Source organism: Salvelinus sp. IW2-2015, linkage group LG22 (assembly GCF_002910315.2).
Source record: "Salvelinus sp. IW2-2015 linkage group LG22, ASM291031v2, whole genome shotgun sequence".
Taxonomy (NCBI): domain Eukaryota; kingdom Metazoa; phylum Chordata; class Actinopteri; order Salmoniformes; family Salmonidae; genus Salvelinus; species Salvelinus sp. IW2-2015.
In genome coordinates, this window is record NC_036862.1 from 6,061,937 (window position 1) to 6,080,652 (window position 18,716).

General features: G+C 44.8%; 2 protein-coding genes across 5 annotated transcripts in view; one reads left to right on the forward strand and one right to left on the reverse strand.

Moving 5' to 3' along the window:
- LOC111949708 (uncharacterized) overlaps positions 1 to 18,716 on the forward strand; it is a 387,379-nt gene that overhangs the window by 134,602 nt on the left and 234,061 nt on the right. The gene's annotated exons all lie outside the window — the stretch shown is intronic.
- Positions 1 to 18,716, reverse strand: part of LOC111949635 (protein phosphatase 1 regulatory subunit 37) — a 48,727-nt gene that overhangs the window by 15,494 nt on the left and 14,517 nt on the right. For all 4 annotated transcript variants that reach the window (XM_023966972.2, XM_023966971.2, XM_023966970.2 and 1 more), the window contains exons 2-4: positions 6,173 to 6,270; positions 1,621 to 1,666; positions 1,431 to 1,531 (exon numbers count right to left, since the gene is read on the reverse strand). In XM_023966972.2, the coding sequence (XP_023822740.1) occupies positions 1,431 to 1,531; positions 1,621 to 1,666; positions 6,173 to 6,270 (245 nt within the window). The remainder of the gene's footprint in view (positions 1 to 1,430; positions 1,532 to 1,620; positions 1,667 to 6,172; positions 6,271 to 18,716) is intronic.

Sequence of the window (18,716 nt, forward strand, 5' to 3'; positions counted from 1 at the left end):
AAAGGTCCGGGATTTTTACCCAGGAACCTACACCCAGAAAACTCATGAGCAGGCGAGTATTGTGAGTAGAAGGGAATCTACACACACAGGCATAGGCCCCATTTGCCTAAACAGCAGAAATAGTCAAGTCATGAGTCCGGTGGGTAAGTATCTGGCTGGCTGCAGAATCTGCAGTCGACCTCAGTCTAGGAAGCACCACATGACGGGGCCAGGACAGCACAATCTGCACAGGAACCTTTCCTCAACCCTCCAGAAATCATTAGAAACTGTGGAATCATTCATGCAAATAATACCGTGCTTTCGAATTAATTCACGCAATCAAACAAAACATTGTCTTCGATTAAATAAGTAGACAACCGGTCGAGATAGAATCTGAGGTAATCTGACCAGAACCATGACCATCCAAAAGTAAAGAAACTGACAAATAAGTCCTGACGGATGTCCCTGGCTGGCTGTGTAGCTACAGTAAGTCCAGAGAGCCTGATGAAGTGAGGCAGCTGGAAAAGGGTAACACAACCCACTACAAAGAGACTGGCTGATACATGGCGTCTCATCCACTGCCTCTCTCATTCACCACTCCTTCGCTCCCTTTCCCTCTGTCGCCCAGGTAGGGCCATCCACATCCAGCCGCGCAAACCCACTGTCCCCATCTAAACTCCCCTATAATGACCCCCTGCCTTGGGGGGGGGGGACGACTCCGTGAGAGAGCCACTAAAAAGAAGGTCTTTAATGAGCGAGTGTGAGGGAGCTCTGCAAGTCAGTTCAGTGACATTTTCAGGGCAGTCAGTGAGTGTGGGGGGATGCGCCTGCATTCATACCACGATGTATTTGTTTAGTACTGTCGGTGTATCTATGCATGCATGAACATGCTTATGTGGATAGCAAATGGGTGCATGCACTGTCCTCTCTGCGTGCATGAATTTGCACTCACGTATAGGTCTACAGTATAGTCTGTGCAAGCATGGACAAAAAGTGTGTGCATTTACAGCACTTGACTGAGTAGCACCAAGCCTACAAAATGTGTGTTTGAGGAAATAAGAAGTGGTCAGACTAGGCAGCGTCGGTTTGTGTCCCTCTGGCCTACAGCAGAGCTCCGGTTCTGACCGCCTTGTCTGTCTGCGTCTGACCGCCTGTCTGTCCGCGTCTCAACCCAACCCCATCTAATGGTGTTTACATTCACAGAGCTCTTAGAGTAATCGCGCGACCCTGGGAGACACTGCACATCCTGTCAGAGGAGAGAGGGACAGGAAAACAGACAGGGGGAACGAGAGGACAGGGAAATAAGAGGGAAATAATGAGAGCAAGGGAAAGGAGTGGAAGAGAGGAAAGGAAACATTTAAAAAAAATGTAAAAAAGGAAGATAGGAGGGGAGGGTAAAACCGGGAAGGGAGAAGAGGGGGAAGGAGAGTAAGGGGTGTGGATAAACGTACATCTTCATCCAGGTTGGTCTGCTCCAGGTCCACCACTTTAAACTGGACCCGCTTGAACACCTCCTCCAGGGACTCACACGCCTTATAGTCCAGCTTCTCACCTGGAGGGACACAAGCGGTCACGCCTTGAAGACAGACCTGTGTGCACGTGTCTGTTGTACGCGGTGCATGTGTTTCAGGATACGCTTACCTTTAAGGTCCAGGCATTCATTTCGATGAGTTAGGTCTTTCAGCTCCTAAGAAAACACAGGGAAACAGAACAACCCTCAGTAAGACACACAAAGCCAATCCCTCAGAGAGACAACACAGTAGGTCAATGTCACCATAGAGACAGACTTTGACATTCATCACATAAAAAGGGGACCAATATGAACCCATGTAAATGGAGAAAAAAACTCCTGTGTACACAGGATACAAAGAACAGGTCGGCAGGACACGATTGCTCAATGGGATTAAAGTGTGTGTGTGTGTGTGTGTGTGTGTGTGTGTGTGTGTGTGTGTGTGTGTGTGTGTGTGCGCGCACGCTCTTGCGTCAGAAGAATACAACATCAAGCCAAGACCTGCCTGAACAGACAGGAAAACGGCAGACAAAGCATTTCTTCTCTTATCTGGACCAGTGTGACAGTATGATTGTATGCCAATAATAATATCCAGCATTTTATCTGTTGAACGTCCCAGATCCCTATATAGGTACAGGTTGATTCTTCCCATTCAAACTCAGTGTGTCTGTGTGTTGTTACACACACCTGGCTGACGCACGGCAGCCATTTTGTGCCAATAAGATGCGYGAGATCAAAAGGACAAGGAAAATAGTGTCATCTGAAATGTAGCAGGTCCATGAAACCGGAGCTGGACACATTGCGATTACAGCGTGTTATAGAGGCCCGTGGCGGGAATTGCCCTCAGTCACATCTCTACACGACCCACAAGTCTGTTTACGTGACGCATGTGTCCTCACTCCACAGCAACCAATTCTATTCTGCACAGTTAGTGTCATAACGCCGCATTCACGCATTCAAAGGGGGGGGGGGGGGGCTATTCCAATCAGCCTTCCCCAGCACACCTCCAACCCCGTCGCCCTCCCACCCCCCCCCCCAGCAAATCCCATTGCGCTGCACTACACGGCACGGTGAACATGAACTCAATAACCTCACCTCCCCCACCACCGGCTGCTTGTCAGATAGGTCTGTTTAGCTACTGTTATCAGCGATGACTATGTCCTCATATCAAAAGCAAAGTACACCGGAGTGTATTTTCAGGGTATGTGATCTACACAACCAAGAGCAAAATTAGGGCCATCCGTTCGTAGGTTACGGTCAATACTTAAAAATTGCAGATGAGAAATACAGCCAAGTCTGTTCAAGATCAGCAGCGATAGATAGCTAAGAATGGATCACGGCCCTGAAGCTCTGCTAGGATCTGAATATAGCCCAGCCAGACAGCCATTCGTGTAAGAAACAACAGACCGCAGAAAAACAATGACCTTTCCATTTGCTCCCTGTTTGTTTTGGAAAACAGACTAAAGCAAATAGTCCCCTGGCCCTATAGCCTTCAGGTGGTTTTGACTGTCTGCAGGCGATACTGACAGACACTTCAGCCCAGACAAACACACCCTTCTTGAGAAAATTAAAAAGTCATTGTACTTTAAACTACAGCTTGTTTAGTCACTTGCCATGAAGAATACACAGCCATTAGCACAATATACTATGTTGCCAGAAGCCTACAGCAGATGCATGTGAATGTGACGGTGTGAGAGGAAAGACAGACCTATTCAGGTGTGTGAGAGTGCATGTGAGCAGCACACAGTGAAGACGCGTAAGACCCACTGAGGCACTGCATAGTGTGTGTGTGTGTCACCCATTCAGGTACAGATACATTCATCTGAGTGAACGACTTTCTGGGGCTGATGGTGTGTGACCCTCCGTGGCGTTCTGGGATTGGCAGGTCCTCCAYTCTTYTACCTGGGGTGATTKTGTGTGTGTGTCTCAGAGGGGCGAGCGAGAAACTACGGAAAAGGAACCCGATACGGCACTGCACAGGCCTCCACAATAGGATATAATAGGACTGTTTGGCCGCAGGTATGTCTGTCCCTGAATAATGAGTGTAGTCCTATAGACCTTAACGAGTATGCCAAAGTGAACATCTGTATCCTTATGAGTGTGCGTATTCTTGAGCGTGTGTGGACATGTGCGTACACATCTATAGTTGTGCGTGTGTGACAGAGGGGGAGATTGAATGTCCTTGTGCCGAGGGGGAGCAGCGGAGACAGAAATGTGACACAGGGCTGCCAAGCGTCTAAGCCCCGGGGCTCTGGTTGKGGCTACTGAGGCTCAGGTATTCCACACACAGATGCTGAATAGGCTAGAGCCCCTTAAACACACACACACTTAATGTAGGTAACCTGTAGGCCCCTGGCCGAACACCACGTGCACAGTACACACKAAATAAAAAGTGTATTTAAAGGGAAGGKGGGGGGGGAAACAAAACACCTCTTTCTTGGCAGCCATTTTTTTTGACGGGTATGTTTATACAGCCGTTTCTTTCAAGRATGACTAAGCAGAAAAACTGGGCCGTGGATCAGAGCAGACCAGCAGCCAACACACTGACGGTGTATTCACTGGCTGTTAACCCCACAGTGGAAAGTTACCCGGCCTTTATTTAAGGCCCGAGCAGAAGGCCAGCTTAGCGCAGTGATGAGTCTTTCCACAAGTGTGCGCGATGTCACCCTCTCTCTCACCAATGACTAAACACCGCCTGAGTGGAGTGACGGGAGATTCCCTGAGCCTCCGTCACACACACACACACGAGAGAGAGGAGGCGGATTGAGCAAGGTTTTTCTTGCGAGGAATGCGCGAGGTAGAGAGGTGCAGGAAAGGTAGACAGGCGACAGTACACGGGGTTGAGAGAGAAGGAAAGGGAGGCAATTCTTCCACCAAGAACATGTGTGTTTGCACAGTACGTGTGTGTGTGTGTGTGTGTGTGTGTGTGTGTGTGTGTGTGTGTGTGTGTGTGTGTGTGTGTGGGCAGTGCGAACCGCAAACATCCAACAGTGATAAGGGCTTGTAAGTAAGCATTTCACGGTAAGGTCTACACCTGCTGTACTCGGCGCATGTGACAAATAGGACAACATTTGATCACGTGTAGCTGCACTCCCCATCCTGCCGCCAGCCCTTCTGTCACTCACCCTCTGACTCGTCCCTATGAGCTCATCCTCACACAACTGCGGATTTAAACCGCCATCCCACACGCACACACCCTGACGCCCATTGTCTTCCCAAGACGTGACACACAACAGAGAAGGACAAACCTGCTCAGGAGACTTCAGGAAGCTACTGTGGGTATTAAAAAAAAAACATGCCCATAGTTCTGTACGCAAGCAACAGGGTGTCTATTGACCATCAACAGGGTGTCTATTGACCATCGACAGAATGTTTACAGTAGGCTGCTTTAGCTTAAGAGTGTGTGTGTGTGTGTTCGTGCGTGTGTGTTTGTACTGTGCAAGGGTGTGTGTTTGAGAATGTCTGTGTGCATGTGTGAGTGTCTGCGCGAGTGTGTTAAGGGAAGGTGGATGGGCGGAAAGAGTTCTGTATAATTAAATTGAACCTTTATTTAACCAAGCACTTCCGCAAACACTCAAACTTTCCAATGACACGGCACAGCAGACAGAGACATGCTGGAGTGTGCGGTCGCTGGGCAGGAAACCGTGGCAACTTACAGTAGGAGTCACACACACCCTCTCTTATGCTACTTATGGCTGTGCCTCGGTCTGGCTCTTCATTTCCATCTGCCATTCCATTCCATCTGTGATTGCATTTTTGTCCATTTTCTCTCTCGTTCTTCACAAGCAAATATCATGGTATCAATACGGCATTGGTCGACCTCTCACGCGAACGGAAAGGAAGAAAGACTATTGGACAGTAGAACGACAGCAATAAGCCCAGTACAAACAGCCATGGCCCGTGTCATAATCTGTTATACATTCATGAGCCCTCCCCTTGTTCTGCCCAGACACTTAAGGTGAAATAGGCCTTTCACGGGTTTCTCCATTCATTCCTGTTGCCAAGACAAAGTGTCTGCATAACAGGCTTTCAACTGAATGAAAAACAAACAATGCCTACTCTTGCATTAACACTTTAATGTGTGGACACACACACGGCACCGGTATTTCAAAAAAGAAAACAGAGTCGAGGCATTCCCTATCAGACCCCAGGAGCTACTTATTATTAGGGATTAGAACACAAGACCGCGCAAACGGAAAACAACAAACATCAACAAACCAGACAGACACAGCACATCAATCCCCCTGCTGCTGTCAGCAAAGCCCAGCTAGCTCCATGACAATCCCCACGGTGGGTGTGAGTGAGCTGCCCCTGCAGGGTGGTTTGAGGTCAGGTGGTGTTTGATTGGGTGCCAGGGTGAGAGAGGGTTCCACTGGTACCCGATTTTGATGAGGTGGTGTTGGGGATTTAAAAGTCCAGATATAGGCTTAATCCAGCTCCACGACAAGACTAAAAGCTAATAAAGCCTGAATTAAGTCTAGTGTTTCAGTGCTGTTATTAGGCTACTGAAATAGTGGCATGGAGAATGAGTGAGAGTGTGTGTGTGTGTGTGTGTGTTACTGTGGATCCACAAACTATTAAAAGCCTACACTTTGTTCGGGCTAACCTGTGTCAGTTTCTTCTTTGGATATGAGGTCTATATCTCTGTGTGTGTGTGTGTAAGTGTATTTCATTCAAGTTTACCTGCATCTGTTTAAGCACTTTGGGGATGGGTTTACAGTTGAGTTTCACGCAGGCCTGTCTGTAGGCAGAGAGAATCTCATCCACCGTCACATTCTGGGCTGAAAAACAAGAGAGAGTTAGACCAACAAGGTGACAACATGATTACACACACACACACGTCGATACTCTAAAAGGTGGCCTGTTGACGACATCAGTTTGCGTCACAGACATTATAGCACAGTACGATTGACAACATGGTGACATAACATTCTCACATTTACCTGGCTACGTTCTCACCTCTATATAAAAAAAACATGCAACTGGCGAGTAAAAATCAGTCAAACACGTTCAGCGATATCACACATTAAAAAACATCTCCCTTGGTGGCTGAGTGAGTCATACACAAGGAGAGCATGAGGTATTTTGAGGCACAGTAAGTATATGGGATTTGCAATCTGCTTAGCTAATGGACAGGAAACGAAGCCAACCGGATCCCCTCGCTATAAATGGCTGGTGTGAGTGTTCAGACTGCATCTGGCTCATCAGTGGAGCACACCGTGGAGACCCTCCGAGGTGCCTCTGTACTGCAGCTTTCTAAAGAGTCCAGCGCGCACGCGTATGTGTGTGTGAGAGACCCACTGCCACCCGAGACCCTCTCTCAGGGCTAACTGGTCAGATGACTGTGGTGCAGATTCAGCCCAGTTGTTTCAGCTCATATAGACTAATGAGAGAAACGCAGACAAAAGGGACAGGTGTGGGTGTGTGTCTCAAGTGTATGCATATGCTGTGAGTCTGTGTGCGCACACAAGTCATAAAGGTCTGATATTTTGTCCTGCCATCAGCAGTTTGGCTACTTACGCTAAGGTGAGACAAAATGCCCCCTCTCTTGCCTTCCTCCCGCTCTCCTTCCCCACCCTTCAGCTGAATCTCGCACTGTCATTCTAGCCCCGCTCCCGAGTGACAGGCCAGTCATCCTCTTAGCCTAGGTGCCAGTCTGTTTCTGCTCTCCTGCCAACTCATAAAGGAATTGTCATGTTCACCTTGCCAATGACGATGGATCACGCAAAAGCACAAACAGATCTGGGACCAGGCTACGGATTGTTGAAGACGGTGAACGTTGAAGAAAGAAATTCAAATGCACAGAGACTCCGTGCGGTTTGACTCCATACAGTATGGTTCAACCATAGACATTCAGGGCACTGCCGTGGTGTTTTTGTAGCGTGGGATCTTCACCCATCAGAGCCCTTTGAAACGCATCCACAAGACACAGATAACCCTTTGTCCTTAGTGGCTTTGAGGAAACCTGAGGCTTTTATCAGTCATTCTAACAGCAATGAGTCGCCAGGGGACATCCCACAGTTAGGCTTACTGTGTCTACAAGCGTGTGTATGTTTAAGAGACCGAGGAGCATGGATGTGTGCAAACATGTTAGTCGGCGTGTGTGTCCATATTCTCCAAATCACAGCCCAAATAACTCATGACCAGGGAGCACCACCAGACGTCGACGCTGTGTGTTACAGAGATAGAAACACAGACACTGGGGAAAGTGTACGTGTGTGTGTGTGTGTGTGTGTGTGTATATACACTGCTCAAAAAAATAAAGGGAACACTTAAACAACACAATGTAACTCCAAGTCAATCACACTCTATGAAATCAAACTGTCCAATTAGGAAGCAAACCTGATTGACAATAAATTTTCACATGCTGTTGTGCAACTGGAATAGACAAAAGGTGGAAAATTATAGGCAATTAGCAAGACACCCCAAAAAAGGAGTGATTCTGCAGGTGACCAAAAACAACTTCTCAGTTCCTATGCTTCCTGGCTGATGTTTTGGTCACTTTTGAATGCTGGCGGTGCTCTCACTCTAGTGGTAGCATGAGCGGAGTCTACAACCCACACAAGTGGCTCAGGTAGTGCAGTTCATCCAGGATGGCACATCAATGCGAGCTGTGGCAAAAAGGTTTGCTGTGTCTGTCAGCGTAGTGTCCAGAGCATGGAGGCGCTACCAGGAGACAGGCCAGTACATCAGGAGACGTGAAGGAGGCCGTAGGAGGGCAACAACCAGCAGCAGGACCGTACCCTCGCCTTTGTGCAAGGAGGTGCACTGCCAGAGCACTGCAAAATGACCTCCAGCAGGCCAATACAATTTTTGAAGGTAGGCCTTGAAATACATCCACAGGTACACCTCCAATTGACTCAAATGATGTCAATTAGCCTATCAGAAGCTTCTAAAGCCATGACAATTTTCTGGAATTTCCCAGCTGTTTAAAGGCACAGTCAACTTAGTGTATGTAAACTTCTGACCCACTGGAATTGTGACACAGTGAATTATAAGTGAAATAATCTGTCTGTAAACAAATGTTGGAAAAATTACTTGTGTCATGCACAAAGTAGATGTCCTAACCGACTTGCCAAAACTATAGTTTGTTAACAAGAAATTTGTGTCGTGGTTGAAAAACTAGTTTTAATGACTCCAACCTAAGTGTATGTACATTTCCGACTTCAACTGTATGTGTGTGTGTGTGCGTTTCTCKACACTAAATAGTGCAGTTGTTAAGCTTTCCCACGAACGCATGCAATCAAAACAGATAGTCCATTTCAGATAGAAGCAGAACTAAAGCTCTCCTGCAGGCCATACAGGCCCAACCAGTGATCAGCATCATGAGGCTCTGCTCTGCCTGCCATCAGACGCAGACTGAATGAACAACAGCCTGGCAGGCTGCTCTAAAAGGGCCCTGGAAAGCACACAGACAGAGCCAGGGCTGCGCTGCTTATGCAACACACCTACCACTCACTCACACACTGATAAAAAGGGTCAGGGCATCAACTGTTAGGCCCAGGCTGTGCTATATCAGGACTGATCTGGATACGGCGGAGCAGCCGACAGAGGGATAAGGCTTTAAAAAGCAGTCGAAACAAAATGCGTCTGAAAAGAGGGTGAGTGAGTGTGTGTGACAGAGCGTGCGTGTGCTTGCCTTGTCTACCTCTCTCTGTGTGTGTGTGTGTGTGTGTACACACACACACACCTGTTGATCCAGGAGGGGCTGTATTGTATTAGAATCACCTGGCTGGACATCCAGGGCAGGCAGCAACTCAATAAAGCAGTCTCAATAGTCGCCCGTCTCCAAAATACAATACAAAGTCTATTATGAGATCTCCTCAAACTGACGGAGATCGAGCATCTCCCTTCAAAAAGAAATATCCAGAAGCAGATTGTGAAATCACCTTCACCATCCCTCCCCCTCACATTAAGACCATTCCTTAAACAGAACACACCCAAAACACTCAACTTCACCGTAGAACATATCGCTTGCTTTCCTTCTACAAAGTGTAGCCTCCTCGTGCCCCCCCCCCCCCAACATAGTTACAGGAGATCCAAAGACATATCACGCATCCTCCAAATGGTCAGAACAGTGAACATTTTCATGTAGACTTACTACTGCTACATGCTTCTTTTAATGTTCAATTGTTAACCCCAATTACACCCTGCACACAAACCCTTTCAGTTCCGCTCTACCTGTGGCTCCTGTTGCAACAGCCCTGAGGCTCATGTCAGCTCCTGTCAACGCTCTGTGTGTGTGTGTGTGTGTGCATGCTTAGGTGTACACCGTGTCCTTGGGAAAGCATTAGGCCTAGCTTGCAGGGTTGTTGTCGAGCAGGAGTGTACACTCTTTCTGGAGGGGGGAAAGAGACGTGAGTCGCAGGAAGGTAGCACATTCCAACAGCCCAGAGGTGGAGAAACTCCCCTGGTTCTCAGAGCACGCCTGACACACACACACGATATCATCACTTTGTTACCTATTCTCAGTACTCTAGAGAACTAGTTCTCAGCAAGTAAGGAACTGGAGTAAAAGTGGGAGAGTGTGTTCTGTTGAGAAGCCAGGGCCACACTGTGTACCATACAGCTCCCTGGCCGGATACAGCTCAAGGTAAATAGAAGCAGGTAAAGATGTGCAATAAAAGCTACAGGGCCATAAAGTCTGGGCTGTTCCCGTCCCACAGTAATCTGAGAGTTTTACTGCAACAGCAGGAGCACTAATTCACCTTTAAGCAGCACAATAGGGTTGGTTGATGCCTGGAATGACACGTCATCCCATCGACCTGTCCAAACATCGTTGATATACGATTGTATCGTCTTTTTTTTTTATTACCCAGGGCGGGGGTAGAGCGTCCTTGCCTAGCAACGCAGTAAACGATCTGTAATGCAGCCTGTCACTAAAACCACCGATTAAAGTCTAAATAGACAACAATGTGGAAATCGTTTATCCAATATTGTATTTTCTTGTGGGCAAATAAATAAATCATATGGTGATATGTGGTAACGGTAACTTTGAATGATAATTTGGTACCAAACGTTGTAGGCCTACAGTGTGATACGAGACCCTTTCAGTGGTGATTAAGAACAATTTCAACTGAGATCGAGCGTGCATGTCGACCATAGAAGACATCACTGGGCAGTCTATTGGGAGAGCTAAGCAAAGTTACACTAAAATGGAATCGGAGGAGATGATGACCCACTGGCAGGGTAGTGAGGGAATGAGGGTTGCTTTCCGCTCTTGGCCAGCGTCGCCCTCAAATACCTCTACATATGTGCAAAAAGCGTTCCGTCTGAACTTGTTTTCAGTAGACCTTACAGCAGGTAATATTGTTACCCCACTCCGCAGTCTATTAAAGCCAGAAAAAGGTGAACATTCTTGTGTTCCTTGCCAGAAACCTTTAGGTAGGTTAATATAAAATGACAAGAAAAACAGCCCAAATGGTTCTTTATTGCACTTTCGGTTTCATTTTCAAAGCCTGTATTCACAGATGCGTCTTATTCAAAATAAATGTAGCCAGGCTAGAATATTCTGTTGTGTGTCTTAACCAAATAAATTACAGTGAAAATAAGTTTGTCATACATATTTTGTTAACTTTATTTATTTTGTAGCCTATCCAAAATGTTTTATTTTAATTTGTTCCCATAAGCGCTGCTGTGAGAGCTTATGTAATGCCCGTTGCACAATTCAAGGATATTAATAAAACACTTCCACAATATATCCATATCTGTTTAACTTGTACAAGTAACGTTAACCGCACATTTTATTGACAGTAGTCTAGTCTAGGCCTATATTTCTGGCTGTTTGGTTTGCAAGGATTTTCCGGCTGCACACAATTTKTTTTTCCTAAAACATTGGTCAGGTGGAGGCCAGGAACTTGTCACGTTTGTTTAAACTTCCATTCGATTTTTCTATCTTGCAATTGTTGGTTCTCTCTCATTATTACCATATCATGTTTTTATTTAGGCTATTCACAAACATAACTTTCTGAGATATAAAACTCTTGTTACGGTCCTCCAAATTCATTTGAAAGTTGATCATGAAAGATATGCTTAKACCAACAAGTCACATTCAAATAAAATGGCGACAACAAGGGACAATGCAGCTTTTGGTACTCTTCGCTGTCTACAACCTACATTGTAGGCCTACTTATTGCATTAATAGTTGGCTAAGTCTACCTACATATTTATTGAAAAGGGCTTTGGCAAATAGGAATAGGTAGGCCATTTGGCATGTCGTCCAGCTGTGAGCTGCCCTGTTGTGCACTGCCTGCTGCATAGGTTAAACTATCATGTGTAAAAACTAAAAAAACATTTAAAAAATAATATGTTCCAACATCACCACTAGATGATCACCACTAGATGATGTTGGAACATTGCTGCAGGGACTTGCTTCCATTCATTGCAGTCAACGATGTCTGTCAAACATAGTTGATTTCCAATTATATCGTAATATCGTCCAATCCTACAGCACAAACCCTACTGTATGGAGAAGGTGGGGGTGAGCTGTATTGCACAATTCCTGGATCTAAACAAGACTTCTAAAACCAACAAACAGTTTGAAAGGGAGATGCTGTCTGTCTGAGCTCTGAGGACAAGCCAAACTGTGCCAAATACACCATTTTACCCCTCCTTAAAGACAAAAAAATGTGCAGGCAGCAGGCACAACCCAAACAGGATTACCTATAGCTGACATTAATAACCTGTTTGCACAAAGGCCATAAAAAAAATACCTGTGGGACTTGTTGGCGCTGTTGTGAAACAGAAGYTATTTGTAAAAAATAAATAAAAATGATGACAATGCTCAAGGAAGACATTTGCGTTCTTATTCATTATTTTTCTTTGTTATGCAGTTAGGCTTATTTAAATGTATGCCACCAGGAACAATGTAGCCTATAATGTTCACCACAAATGCAGGTGTTTGAGCCATTGACCCATATTTTATGAGCTCAAGCTACCGTTGTTCATCAACAGACGGTCCCTGATTAGGCTACATGTTAAAAACAATGACAGAATTCACCTCGGTGGTGAGGTGGCCAGGCGAGGCGTGAACAAAAGATATGAGAGAACCCGTACAGTCAGTCTCTGGGGCTGCTATGCGATTACAACACTACTGTAGGTATTGGCCAGCCTTCATAAAGCTGTCAAGTGCTGCTGCCGAGCCTCCTCTCCCAGCTCGTAAGCTTAGCTTGCTGATTCTAATCAATAGGCCTACAACACATAAATTAACACTAGAAAAGGCCTTGAGGGACCCCTTCAAGCCATGGACATATTTTGGACGTCAACATTCAAAACAGTCAAAAAATGATTTCATATATGCTATTGCAAAAATAATAATTTGGTTGTGTTTATGAAGCTCGTGTTACGAATTCGGATTAAAATGGATGTCTTTTTAGTCTACACGGAAGAAAAAAAACACTGTCAAAATGGAAGAATAATCTTTTTAATTTTTTTATTAAACACTAATACACACTACATGACCAAAAGTAAGTGGACATCTGCTCGTCAAACATCTCATTCCAACATTATGGGTATTAACATGGAGTTGGTCCCCCCCTTTGCTGCTATAACAGCCTCCACTCTTCTGGGAAAGCTTTCCACTAGATGTTGGAACATTGCTGCAGGGACTTGCTTCTATTCAGCCACAAGAGCATTAGTGAGGTCGGACACTGATGTTGGGCGATTAGGCCTGGCTCGCGGTCGGCGTTCCAATTCATCMCAAAGGCGTTCAATGGGGTTGACGTCAGTTCTTCCACACCGATCTCAACAAACCATTTCTGTATGGACCTCGCTTTGTGCATGGGGGCATTGTCATGCTGAAACAGGAAAGGGCCTTCCCCAAACTGTTGCCACAAAGTTGAAAGCACAGAATCATTTAGAATGTCATTGTATGCTGTAGCGTTAAGATTTCCCTTCACTGGAAATAAGGGGCCKAGGCCCAACCTTGAAAAACAGCCCCAGACCATTATYCCTCCTCCACCAAACTTTACAGTTGGCACTATGCATTCRGGCAGGTAGCGTTCTCCTGGAATCCGCCAAACCCAGAGTCCGAGTCCAATGGCGGCGAGCTTTACACCACTTTAGCCGACATTTGGAATTGCGCATGATGATCTTAGGCTTGTGTGCGGCTGCTTGGCCATGGAAACCCATTTCATGAAGCTCCTGACAAACAGTTATTGTGCTGACGTTGCTTCCAGAGGCAGTCACTACAACTCAGTAGTGAGTGTTGCAACCGAGGACAGACGATTTAAGCGAGCTATGCACTTCAGCGGTCCCGTTCTGTGAGCTTGTGTGGCCTACCACTTCGCGGCTGAGCTGTTGTTGCTCCTACATGTTTCCACTTCACAATACTTAGTGGGCAGCTCTAGCAGGGCAGAAATTTGACAAACAGACTTGTTGAAAAGGTGGCATCCTATGGCAGTGCCACGTTGAAAGTCACTGAGCTCTTCAGTAAGGCCATTCTACTGCCAATGCTTGTCTCTGGAGATTGCATGGCTGTGTGCTCGATYTTATACACCGGTCAGCAACRGGTGTGGCTGAAATAGCAGAATCCACTCATTYGAAGGGGTGTCCACATACTTTTGTRTGTATATATAGTGTATCTTGATTAGATAAGTCTTCAACCCCGAATCAATACGTTAGAATCACCTTTGGCAGCGATTACAGCTGTGAGTCTTTTTGGGTAAGTCTCTAAGAGCTTTGCACACCTGGGGCCTCATTTATCAATCATGCTAAGGCACAGGTATGTGCGTAACCATGCTGGGGATCATTTCCACTCAAAGTGTGAGATTTATCAATATGAACATTTGCTTGAGAGTGTGCGTAAATTTACACATAGCCATGACAATGCGTACCGCACAGTGTCAAGTGGTGGAATAAGGGAACTGCTTGTCAAGTGTAGATATGTTGAAAATGTGAGAGTAATAATTCAATAATTTTGCAATTTCATTGTGAATTCATGGAACATATTGGCAGGCTATATCAATAGAATTTGACCACATCAGTGCATTTGTTACTATAATAATCCATATAAAGTCCAGTAATTTGTTAAATTAGAAGTATGTGTGATTGAGAAACCATTGTTGAAATACTATAAGAGACTGAGATAATGGGAAATCGAATGAGAGATGGCTGATCTTGCTCAACTGGGAGATTTGGCACACGATGCATTTAGTAGAGAGCATGTTTTTAGAGACAGGTGAGACTAATTTTCACTTTTTTACAGAAAATACAGACTGGCTCAACAGATATCGTTTTCCAAACCAATCTCATACAATTTTTTGCGAGGATGAAAGACCTACTTTAGAAAGGCAAACATGTCATTCTGGTTCACATCCAAGTGCTATCCACCCTCGGGTGTTTGGCAACGGGCACTTTTCAGCCGGAACTTGCCCTTCGGCATCTCACAGCCCTCGATGAGCCAACGTTTTGGATGAAATCATCAGCAAAAAGATCTAACATACCACTTTTCAAACACCATCGCACAACAAGTTGAAGTCAAAGGGGTTTCTTTGCCATCAATAGGTTCATCAATGGGTTCACAAATACAAACGGAGCAAGATGGCACCCACATCAAAACATTTCCAAAAACACAATACCACTTTGACATTATGGGGTATTGTGTGTTGGCCAGTGACAGAAACAATCTATATTTAATAAATTTTAAATTCAGGCTGTAACACACATTTTTGGGGAAAAGGTCAAGGGGTGTGAATACTTTCTGAAGGCACTCTACACTGCCATAGAGACATGGTACCATCACTTCACTGTCTGTCCGGGCACACACACACTGTAGGCCTACATGGCAGAGTACAGATGTGAATAAGAGAAACCAGATAAGGGAACGAGGGAGGATGGGAGTAATGAAAAACAGTATGACCACTTACTGGGTGGAGAGGGCTGGACTGAACGACAGTCAGTCAGGCAGGTGTGTAAGGTAGATATGGATGATTGGGAAGAAGAAAGGAAGGAACGAAGGATAGAGACCGAGGAGCTCCGCTAAACTGACTGACAGCACAGAATTCAGGGAGAGAAAAACAGGGGGAAGGAGGGAGACAGAAAAGGTGGAAGGGAAACAGAGGGTAAGCAGACGTGGAAGTGAGGCAGGGGTGAAGAATGGAGGGAATACAGGCAGGGCACTGAGAAAGAGGGTAGAAGGCAGGCATTTCCACTGAGGGTGCGGCATAGAATTAGCCTAGAAAGGGTTAGACACTTGGCCCTGATCCCTTCGCACCGTGGTGGAAAGCAATTAAGTAAAAATACTTGAAAGTACTACTTAAGTAGTTTTTGGGGGTATCTGTAATTTACTATTTATATTTCTGACTTTTACTCCACTTCATTCCTAAAGAAAAGTATGTACTTTTTACACCATACATTTTCCCTGACACACAAAAGTACTCACTACATTTTGAATGGTTAGCAGGACAATAACATGGTCTAATTTATACAATTATCAAAAGAACATCCCTGGTCATCCCTACAGCCTCTGATCTGGTAAACTCACTAAACACATGCTTCATTTGTAAATGAAAACGATGTAAACGATGTCAGTGTTGGAGCGGGCCCCTGGCTATCCGTAAATACATTTTTTAAACAAGAAAATGATGCCATCTGGTTTGCTTAATATAAGGACTTTGAAATAATTTACACTTAACTATATTTTTGCAATAATATTTACTTTTGATACTTACATTTAGTACATTTAAAACGAAATACTTTTAGACTTTTACTCAAGTAGTAGTTTACTGGGTTACTTTCACTTAAGTCAGTATCTATTAAAAAGGTATCGTAAGCTTTTACTAGTATGACAAATTGGTTACTTTTTCCACCACTGCCTTTGCACTAACTAGCCAGGTTGGGAGAACTAGAACGAAAGCACAGGCCAAAAGGGAGAGCAGTCTCATAACATTCTTCTTTTACTTTACGATTAGGCTTCAACAAGCACAGGAAAATGTGGCTTTGAAAACGTGCCTCTGAACACAACTGAAGAGGAGACATAAAGCACACAGTGAAGAGTCAAGTGGTCAAACCAACCAAAGGTCGGCCTTTCCCACACGACCTACCTCACCATTTGTCTTTAAATTAAATGAATATATATATATATCTGTTAATGTTTGAAATGGATTAAAGGTATTTTTGTCAGTTTTTTTGTTGTCGGACCCCAGTAAGACAAGCCGTCGCCATTGGCGTCGGCTACTGGGGATCCTAATCAAATCATAACCATCCGATCATATGGTAAGGGCTACCTTATGAGTAGGCCAATCCACTGACGCGCACACACCTTAGCTGGGGATAATCCTTGACATATGAAGAGGACAAAGAATTAGAGGCCATTAAACTGAGCCCTGGTGAAACAGGCAGAACCCGCTCGCTTCTCCTGGGGCCTGAACGGAGAAGTCGTCGTCCCTATTGTGTTTCTGGTCTTGGTAGGGCAGCAGGGAAGGGCCAATCTAAACACAGTGCATTCGGAAACTATTCAGACCCCTTGACTTTTGACATTTTGTTACGTTACAGCCTTATTCTAAAATTGATTAAATATACTTTTTTCGCATCCATTTTAGAATAAGGCTGTAACGTAACAAAATGTCAAAAGTCAAGGGGTCTGAATACTTTCAAAATGCACTGTACATGGCTCTGGGCCAGTCTATGTGGGCATTTTATATTCTGCAGTAAACCTACTGTTCCTTCGGAAAGTATTCATATCCCTTGACTTATTCCACATTGTGTTACAGCCGGAATTCAAAATGAAAAAGTGTTTTTCTTTCTCACCCATCTACACACAATACCGCATAAATACAAAGTGTAAACATGGTTTCATTTATTTTTGGCAAATTTACTGAACATGAAATACACCCTAGTCAACACTTTTGAATCACCTTTAGAATCACCTTTGGCAGCGATTACAGCTGTGAGTGTTTCTGGGTAATTCTCCAAGAGCTTTGCACACCTGGATTGTACAATAATTGTACATTATTTTATGGGGAAAAAAAGTCTTCAAGCTCTTAAGTTGATTGTTGATCATTGCTGGACAGCCATTTTCAAGTCTTGCCATTGATTTTCAAGCCGATTTAAGTCAAAACTGTTACTCGGCCACTCAGGAACATTTATGGTCTTCTTGGTAAGCAACTCCAGTAGCCTTGTTTTAGGTTACGGTCTTGCTGAAAGGTGAATTTGTCTCCCAGTGTCTGTTGGAAAGCAGACAACCAGGTTTTTGCCTGTGCTTGGCTCCATTCCGGTTAATTTTATCCTAGAAAAAAATTCCCTAGTCCTTGCCAATGACAAGCATACCCATAACATGACGCAGCCACCACTATGCTTGACAATATGAAGAGTGGTACTCAGTGATGTGTTGGATTTTCCCCAAACACAACGCTTTGTATTGTGGTTGAATCGGGGTGTTTGAAATTCACTGCTCGATTGAGGGACCTTACAGATAATTGTATGTGGTACAGTGATGAGGTAGTTATTCAACAATCCATGCAACTTAAGCCAATTTTGACTCCTGAACATATTTAGGCTTGCCATAACAAAGGGTTGAATACTTTACTCAAGACATTTCAACTTTTAATTTGTAAACATTTCCTAAAAAAATATGTCCACTTTGAAATGATGGGGTAGTGCGAGTAGACCGCTGACACAAAACCTAAATTTAAATCTATTTTAATTCAGGCGTAAAACATTTTTTTCAAGGGGTGTGAATGCTTTCAGATGGCACTGTAGCGGTCATCTAAATCAGGCTGTAAACAAATTTGACCTTTAAGCTGACAGTAATGCCTCCTTTTACCTCTAGATACGGCCTAAAGCTCCCTACTGAATATTTTTACAGAGGGGAAAATGGCATTTCTGGAGTACGTCTACGTTACTACTCCTTCAGAATGGTTTACTGCGCAAGCTAGCGGCATCCTAAATTAATCCAAGTGCAGTCTGACCCCAATTTCTCCCTGTGTGTCAATCTCCCTCTGCCCTTCCTTCCTCCTCTATTTCACTCTCTCGTTGACAGGGAACAAAATGCAAACACACACTGGCCATCGGTGCTGTGAGTTTTCCCCCTTTCACCACAGCGGCTGGGAGGAGCGTAGAGGGGAGTGTGGAGACACTTATCAGTGCTGAGAGGGACAGTCTCTGGGTTAGAGAGGGAAAGCAGTCTGGGTGCCATAGAATTGAATTTGGTAGATTCAAAGCAATGTTCTGTGGTAGGTGGACCGGCCGTGTCAATGTTTGAATGTTCGTTTATCAAACACCTGTAAGA